The sequence below is a fragment of the Bombus vancouverensis genome, chromosome 18, assembly GCF_051014615.1.
Source record: "Bombus vancouverensis nearcticus chromosome 18, iyBomVanc1_principal, whole genome shotgun sequence".
Taxonomy (NCBI): Eukaryota; Metazoa; Arthropoda; class Insecta; order Hymenoptera; family Apidae; genus Bombus; species Bombus vancouverensis.
The window spans coordinates 3,832,806-3,842,283 of NC_134928.1; the positions used below are offsets into that span (position 1 = coordinate 3,832,806).

General features: G+C 32.1%; 1 protein-coding gene and 1 long non-coding RNA gene across 3 annotated transcripts; one reads left to right on the plus strand and one right to left on the minus strand.

Moving 5' to 3' along the window:
• Positions 1-1,121: 1,121 nt before the first annotated feature.
• LOC117160293 (FMRFamide-related peptides) lies at positions 1,122-7,229 on the plus strand. Of its 2 annotated transcripts, none has more exons than XM_033340960.2 (3): positions 1,122-1,312; positions 6,174-6,586; positions 7,025-7,229. In XM_033340960.2, the coding sequence occupies exons 1-3, from the start codon at positions 1,310-1,312 to the stop codon at positions 7,227-7,229; spliced, it is 621 nt and encodes a 206-aa protein (XP_033196851.1). In that variant the 5' UTR covers positions 1,122-1,309. The 2 variants fall into 2 exon arrangements, with proteins under 2 accessions (XP_033196851.1, XP_076482397.1); XM_076626282.1 differs by having other exon boundaries at positions 6,177-6,586.
• Positions 6,425-7,097, minus strand: LOC143304006 (uncharacterized). The gene is made up of 3 exons (XR_013060687.1): positions 6,972-7,097; positions 6,647-6,834; positions 6,425-6,533 (listed from the first exon to the last, which is right to left on the minus strand). It is a non-coding gene; the product is annotated as an uncharacterized LOC143304006 (long non-coding RNA).
• Positions 7,230-9,478: the final 2,249 nt, after the last annotated feature.

A 9,478-nucleotide genomic window follows, 5' to 3' on the forward strand; every position in this document is an offset into this window, starting at 1 on the left:
CGATTATTTAATCGTAACGGGAACTGACAACTCTCGTTGACGTGCTATCTCGCGATCGCGTCTCTCCGCGAACGGTCGAAACAGTATATTTTCAGATTTTTTTCAAATTTTACAATCAAAATAGTCACGTCTTATTATAGTGCTATTGTATAACCAGGCTTGAATTTACTTTCACGCTAATGATACTATAAGCGTGGGGCTGCAAAAATACTTATCAACAAAATTAGTGAACAATTATCACAGAAAATATGTCTGTTAGTATGCAAAGACTGGGATACAAATTTTAACTTTGCTAAAATGACGTCTGTTAAATCAAAACGTTATTGAATCCTTCAACGAGTCTCGCTTATCATGGCTGTTTTAAAAACACTTTTGTCCATTGCATCGTGCGTATTCTAATTAATAATAATGTATATATAATAGTAATAGTAATAATCCAAGTGAATTGTGACAGATTAACCAAAGAATCTTTAAATATTAATTTCCTATTGGTTTAACAAGCATCGATCTAGCCAGGTTAAACTTTTTTAAATTTGATTTACTTGTAGGGGCCCCAAAATGACTATTAGCTTCAAATCCCCTATATACGACTCAGCAAATCATTCCTATTCCACTAAACCTCTCGAACAGGAAACTTTAAACCGTTTGTACTATTATATGGAGCGATAGTCAGAGCAGTCGTGCAACCATGGAGAGAAACAGTTACAGATCGATCAGTGTAATCCATGTCAGCATTCTTACTTGGCCAAATCACTCAGATAGAAAATCTGAGACTATTATATTGAAAAATCGTGAAAATAATCGTGCCAGTGTGAAAAGAAGCAGTTACTGATAGATCAATCCGTGTTCCATCTCAGAAGTCTTGGTACAGGGATCATCGATTCTGTTCGGTGATGATTATTATTTGCCAAGACTCATAAATAATAAAGGAGATAGCCGGTGGTGTAATTGAATCAAAATAATGTAGAGGTATCGTGTTATACGCCTCGGGCAATCATAACTCAGGCTATCTCGTCTATGTGTCGGCCCATGTCGGCCCGAGGTGACTACGGGGGATGCGCCGAGGGTGTCTCTATATAAAGGGTGTCATCTCTAACCCCGGGCACTCATTCCACCGCAGCAACAGGCCGCAAACGTCGCGTATCCCTTCTGCGAACGCGATAGTTTCCTTTCTATTTCCCTACCTTTCTTCTTCTTCTTCATTTTGTGCAACAAATTCACCGCGATCCACCCACCAAGGGGAGGAACTTGACATATTCGGAGACCATCGAGAAAAATTTTCGATAGTCATAGCAACTACACTTGCGACATGGTGAGTGATTCAATCTTCTTGTGAATTTTTGGTGCACCGGTGGATCTCTCTGTTTGGACCTTTTTCTTGCTATTATACTTTCTCTTGGCTTTTCATTTATTTATGTTCCTTCTTTTTGCAATAGGTCTAGATTAGGTAAAAGGTGCTTTGTGTATTAAAATCACGGTGAAAATGTTACTGATCTTCAGCTTCTGCATTCTTATGTAATTTGAAGTTTTCTTTTTTTAATAGAATGTATTAACCTTTTGTGTTGTTGTGACTGTTTTGTGTCAAAGGAAATGGTACCACAATTAAAGGCATACTTTGATCTTGATTTTGTTAACAATTTTAGATAGTTTTGCGTCAGAAGTCTTATTGTTAGTAAGTGAAGTTTGTTGTCAATTCTATTAAAAATTGCTTGCATTGTCTTGTGAATTGATAATAGATTTGATAATAAATGAGACTTATTGCATTTGTGGCAAATATGCCTGATATAATATTATTTCGTTTGTAATTATTCTACAGCTTCCACTGTTGTTTTTCTGTTTCCATGTAATTCAATCAAAACAGCAGTTAATTTGAGTACTAATCGATCTTCTTCCATTGAATTGATTAATTAGATTAATTTTAAGTATTTTACAAATTATGAATGTTTGCAGTTATGGACAAATAGTTACAATTTCTTGTAGGCCATTGCAAATGAAACTATAAAAAAGTTTAAAAGTTACATGCAGCTTAACTTTCTTTTTCAATTTGGAATATTAAATAGATGCAAATATGATGTTTTGAAATGAACTTTATAATTTATATATTTCTATTAATGGAATGGAAAGACCATAGAATTACAGTAACTAGTTTGAAATTTCTTTTGAACTTGTTTTGAAAAAGCTTACTTTCTTCTATAGAATTGAAAATTATTTTAATTAATTTACAAAACAACATATAGTTATATTAAGGAAGATGAAGGTAACTTTGAAACGTTTAAAAAGTCTCCAACCTGAAACAGGCACTCGTACCGCGTAATGTACCATTTGAAATCATTTAAGCTCGACCATACGCGTACAAAATGAAATCCGAATGAAGTCCGAATTACACTAGAACTTTATTTCCATGGACAAATCGCAGATAGTGAAGAAAATTAATGAATTTTAGCCGCATAAACAGTTAGTTCTCTGAAAAGTTTAAATAAATAAGATAAATAAGAGTTCATTGATTATTTACATAATTATATTATGTATCTTCTTCGATTACCTATGATATCATCTCATTAATTAATGAAGGAAACAAAATGGAACAATGATAGGAACTTACTAATTTTCTCTATCTACAATTTTTCATCCAATTAATAATAGATTATATTCAGACAAGAGGATTTAAATATTAACCAACATTTCATTCCAATAAATGTGGTTCAAGAAAATGAGAATCTATTGTAATTCGTTTCAAACATTTGATAATTCTCCCACGTATTATACACACGAAATGATAATAATATAATAATTTATTTTCCACGCATTGCATATTTTAGTATTTTCTGTTTCTTCTGCTTTGCGTTTTTATTGCTTTTGCACAATATCCATTTTTTATCTCAACAATAACATCGAAAATAGCAGAATTGTTCTTGTACAAATTAGTATTTTGTTACACATACAGCTCATCAGATCATTTCCGGTCAAGTAATTCTAAATGTTCTCTATGTAGAATCACTTTGATTTTCATTCAATGTATCTATATTTAATACTTACAATTAGTTGCATAAAGCTAATTTGTAGGATTTCATTCTATAAATAATTAATTATATTTTTATTATATTTTATTATATTTACTAAAGTTTAGTACTCCTTTCGCATTTTGGACGAAGCAAATTCTTCCGTATATTTTTCTGACAGAAAAGAACATTATGAATAAAGTATTGATTTATTTAAGGATGTCATTATTTCTTTTGGAATTTTAATATACTCCAAACATAGCGAAAGGATTGTAATGTATTAAAATACATATCTCTCCTCCCCTGAAAACAGATCCATTCATTAACCACGATGCTAGAGTGAACAAATGTATGCTGTTACATTTCTCCTTCTATATATATAATTACGCTTAATCGAATTATAATCAAGTTATTACACGCTCGCTTCACGAACCAAAACCTCTTTAACTTTTCGTTGCGCAACTCACTGCTAGGACAAAAATTCCATATTATTTCAATTAGACACAATTTTCAAGCCAATTTGTTTATAATAAAGAGTAGATCTCGTTACCTTTTTCTGACACGTATCATAAGTTATCGATATCATTATACATATATTTTATTATAAAATTCCCTTCGTCAAACAAATCCCTTAAAAGCAAAGAGAAATGAGATATATTTATATATATGTAATGATTATATATATGTAATGGATATATGTATATGATTTTATAAATATATTTGTATTTGTATATAAATATATTTGTATATATATTGTATTTGTATATTTGATTTTATATATATATTTAACATTATATAATATATATATAATTCAACTGATAAATATTAAATTAATAAAAGAAATGTATTATAGTACGTGCAGACAGCATATAGGTTAGAGAGTCGTTCATTGCATTTCTCCTTCCGTTATTTTCGATAGCTCTGACGAGGTATTTCTTTTGCCAGTGACATATATTTAAAATTCCTCATGGTTACACCCATCTTGTTTCGCCACTTTTCTTACGACTTGCTCGTACAAATTGCTATCAAAAGAGCGGTAGGTGTATCGAGGACGATGGATAACATAATTTGCGAAGTCGATCTTCTTCCGTAGCGGACAACGAATACGATATCAGACGGAGAACGAATTTTAATTTCACATTCATCCAACTTCTTCGTCTTATTCTTTACCCTTCTTTGACGGTATTCTGGTAGTTTTTGAGGAAATGCTTTTGAAATTTATAAAGTAACAGTGATCATCATTGCTGGAGTCAAAGTTAAGGAGACTGGAAGAAATTTATGAATAATTCTCTGATTGTGGAACAACCTAACCTCAATCCATGATGGAGATGAAATTTGGAATATTTCTTCAGTGGTGTTATTTAACGATGATTTTATTTCAACGTGTTTCGAGAAGCTTTTTATTTCTATCGACTTATACGTCTACATGACGGATTGAAAATCATAGTGACGTAATCACGATATTGAAAATTTGCATTCACACGCAATTTTTTCTTATCTTCAATATTCCCCATCAAATTCAATTTTCCATTATAATCACAAACGTAATCAGGAGAAAGAAATTTCTTACAATTTCAGTCTTGATAAAAAAATCATTCTTATTCTCCCTTTCTTTTCCTCTGTTCTCCCACGAATCTTACTTTCGAATCACCATTGTAATTTTTCGGATCTTCATATTCTTTTCCTTTGTTGCCTGTGTAAACATTCCTCATTCGTCGTTAAAGAAGCCTTGAAGCTTTGGGCCAGGCCAAACGAAGAATAATAACATTGATAATGATCCAGTAGAGCATCGATATTATTCTTGGTCTTGGTTTATGTCGGTTATTCCTCTGGTTATTCTTCCTCGTAAATCCGTACGTTTTTAGTAGAAAACGTAGGCGACGTGGTCATTATGAAGGGCGACCGTGTACAGGGTTAATTAAAGTAACGTAAGACGTCGTATTAATCTGGCTCGGTATACCGCGTTATTACTAAACATCCTGTTAAGACATCTAATAACAAGCCGATATTATTTATCACCGGCTTCCGACGCGGTCACCAACAACGCATATCAAATAATCTGGAGGAATCTGTAACAGAATCTTTCGACCAATTCTCCGCTATCTCGTGGTAATTGTACCATGTGGTATTTCGTGGGCTGAAAATCATAGCAGTGGAAGTTAAGATTTTGAGAATTTAGACTTACTATGTACTAACATTACTGTACAAAAGTATTCGGATATTTACTTATTTTTGAAAATATCTATTTTAATTATAGAATTATGGATAAGTTCCGGAGTACAATGAGATATGTGATCGAAATACTGTGATTCGGTTATATTGGTTTCCAAAATTAAATATATTATAATAAAGCTGGTGTTTGTAATTGTCAAATAACCCTAACCTAACCCCAACTTAACCCTAAATCTTGTAGAATATATATTTCGTTAGTTGACAAACTTTTCATCTTTACCTTCTTTTTCTGTTGAAATCTAATTAACGAAATTATACATTTTATCTGCAAATTCCAGTTTTACATTAAAAAAAAAAATACGTTTGATATTTCTTTTCATTCCTATTTTCCTACATTCTGATATTTTAATAATTCTATGGAAAGTAGTTTGTGCAATTTTTAAGAGCTTTTAAGAGCTTCTTAAGAACTTTTAAACAATCATTATGCTCAGGAGAGTGTACACGCGAATAAAACGGAAAGAAATACAGGGAAAAGGAAATGTATGAAATTATACACGAAACATCGTTACGCGGCGATTCTTTGGATCTTCATAACTACTCCTTATTGTGTGTCTTGTTCAATAGGGATTTCAGCGTTCTCGAATGTTATGCAAATGATATTATCGTTCGTCCATCTTGTTACGTAAAGTAAATAATCAGTTCTTTCTATAAATATTCCTATGTATTCTCTATGTTACACTTTATTTTATCTTTTTTGTATGACTTGCTATTATTATTAATATACATATTTATAAATATCTGTGAATTCATAACATTGTATATCATTTTCTGTATTTTACTATATACTTTTTGAGAAAGAGTGCTCTCGGAGATAACTTAAAAGTACAGATTTAAATCTTTTATTGGTGTACTTGAGAGTTCACCAGCAAATTATTAGCACATTTCCATTTCATAGATCTTTCATACGCAACTAATGCCCAAAGGATTTTAATATTCTTTCAGAAGAGCTCGTTAACATCGTTGTATGTGCTGTCCTTCATCTGCAACTGGGCGCTGGTTTCTTCCTCCATATTAACCCCCATGAAGGCTGATGGAAGTTTGAGGATCTTCAAGGATGGGCCCAATGACTTCGAATACGTGCTGAAGAGGCATGACGTCGATAGGAACTCGGAAGATCCTGATTCAAAAGAACGACGAAGCAGCATGGGGTCCTCTTTCATTAGATACGGCCGCAGCGATCTGGACGGAAATATAGAGAGAGTTTCCAGCAGCGATGGCGATGGTAGCTCAAAGGTGAACAGGTATCCTCGTTTCAAGTCACCAGATATCATCATTAGGTTTGGCCGATCGGGCTTCAAGAACCTGAACGATGACACACATTACAGACACGGAAGAAATAACTTGAATTTTCTCAGGTAAGTGAAAGTGAATTAGATTTTCCAAGATTTTATTTAAATTAAAAATTTGTCAAATACCTATCGAAGTAAAGGAAATTACTGCTTATGCCTGCTAATTGTTAATTAGTAGCGAAAGTTAACTGTCTGAACTTTAAAATGTCTTCTGAAGCTTCTGTTGAGAAAACCGGTTACATTTAATTTCGTTCCTCTGGCCACAATTCATCCGTTGATCCATTGATCCACACAGTTATGTGCTTTAATTAGATCTAGAAATAGTACTAGTAGTAGTATTTTCATATGACTACAAAAATTTGGTACAATGAAAATGAAATGAAAACCTACTAAAAAAAAAGTTTTTTTGGAAAATAAGAATGTGTGCTAATACTTTTTGTAGTCACTATACCTGATAATAATAATGTTCATAACGTTCTTCGTAATATTCATTTTCCATACTAGATACGGCCGGAACGTGCAGGTTTATCCTCTAGAAATCGACATGACTGCGATGTGCTCCGATCTACTATCAAATGACGAGATTAACGATCTTCATCCGTACGAGGCGAGATTGCTTCGTCTGTGTAACATTTTGAACAACAGCGATATAGAACATAGAAACAGTCCGGACTTCTTAGAAGACCGGCTCGGTTCGAAACACAATTAAATATGCTCTTGTAATCGATCCATCGCGCCTATTCATCGGAATTCGTGCCAAGACCCGCCGTCAACAGCTCACTTTCGGGACACTGCACCGCAATCGATCTCGAAATTTCGATGGACAACGTTGTTACCGGCCGATCCATACTCAGTTATGACTTGACGAAGACCTGTTACACCTTTCTTCGAGCTTTTAGCCTTGCAAATGATTTTATGGAGCCGGTTGATGCTTTCGTCTTGGTCTTTCAGGTAAAACTGCGCTTAATAGTATTAGACAATTACAAATACATCGGCAACGAATTCTACGTCACATTATTCGTTTGTTAGAACACAATTTATGGATATTTATTACTTACTTTGCAAAATCTTATATTTTCAAGTCTGTAAGATTATTCTCTTCCTCAACTGTATCATATTAAAACATTTTTCTTCAGACATCAAGTGACATAATTGTCAGAAACAAAAAATGGATTTATCATATTTTTCAATTTTTCTCATGGATCGATTTTAACATTTTTACTGCGCTATTTGGTTTTCACGGAGATATTTCAGTAAGTTCCTTGAATTTTGTAAAGATTCGAGAAGATTTGTGGATCGTTGTGCGATCATATGTAAATAATGCTGTTTGATATTATTTCTGTTAACGCATTATTAAATTTTTTGATGGCCATAATATGGCCCCTTTTGCATAATTTATTAATTAGTAATAGTGAACTGACGAATGACAAGTTGTGAGTTATAGATTTCTTCTTTATAAATGTACAATTTTACATTAAATAGATTAATCGAATGATTTACATGTTATTTGTTATATATGTTTTTTATATAAATTCATTTGTAAAATTCCATTTGCTTTGCTATCAAACTTGGCCCAATTATGTAAGAAAGTCAATTGCTAACCTGTATTGATAATCTGTAACTTGTGAATTATAAAATTTCATTAATAATATTATTCAATTGCGCACAAGAGAGTTCAGATAGATGAATGGTCAATAATTCTAAAAAAAGAAGAACTGTTTGTATCGAGGTTATGTAACCACTTCAACAGTTTGTATTCACTTAAATCGATAATATTTAATTATGAATGATACGAAACATGATACATGGAAGCAGTGATTATTACAAGTAACAATTTTATAATTCATTTTTAATGAATAAATTTTGCCGTCTGAAGAGATAAGCGTGATAATAAACGGAAGGTAAACACAGTTATATGAATCACTATAGTAGAAACTTGGTGTATCAATTTATGCGATAATCTATAATGATCTACCTCACTAATTACTTTTCACAAATTAATTTCTATTTTATCAGTAGTAAAAAATACTTTCCTACGATCTTTTCAAAATTTTATGTCGTCGCTAATTAGTCTAATTATTGATTTATGCCTTCGTAGATAATTGTATAACCTTAAATGATTTCTGTTCATAAAGATGTATTTGTTCGATTAACAAAAAGGCCGACGAATAACGTTGTACCATAACGTTCCTTCTGGGTACTTTAATGTACATCCACCTGCGTATTCAGTGTAAATAAAGAAAATTTCATTGGCTTCGTATACGTGAATCGAGAGTCCACGAGATTAGTCCAAAGAGAAAAGAGATGAAATAAAACTTGAATGTTTCTGCGTTGCAACAATCGTCTTCATTGTCTATAACAAAACTAAATCGTCATTCCATTGTTAGATTGTCGAGTACCTGAAAAAATTTTGGCTAAGTCCTAACAACCTAGCAACAGAGATTTATTTTAAAATAATATATTCGTTTCTTGCACAGAGTAAAGTGCAACAAACCGAACTTTTTTAATATAGTTAAATTTAATTTTCTAAAATTATTTTAAATTGATTTAAATCATTATTTATAAATTTTCGAAAAACCAATCGAGTTTACTTATTGCTAGCAAACTTTTCATTTATTTTTTCAACATAAATACATAAAAAACGCATTACCTATGGGATGACCTAATAATATTTACAAATTAATTTCGTATTTGAGATGAAATGGAAAGTTGCCAAATTGAAATAGAGAATTCTTACCTTGTGAAACTAGAAATAATTGTGTCGCGACTGTAATAATTTTCCTTTTTCTTTTTTTATTAGCAGAACATATTTTGCTATCTCTTTTTAAAGTTTTATGGACCTAGTTATTATTTTCTGGAGTATTCCACAATTTGAATAGGAACTAGTATTATGTTACTGTACATTGTCTGTAACCTGAACGTTATTCTTAAAGTGAATGTAAATTTAATACACGCGTA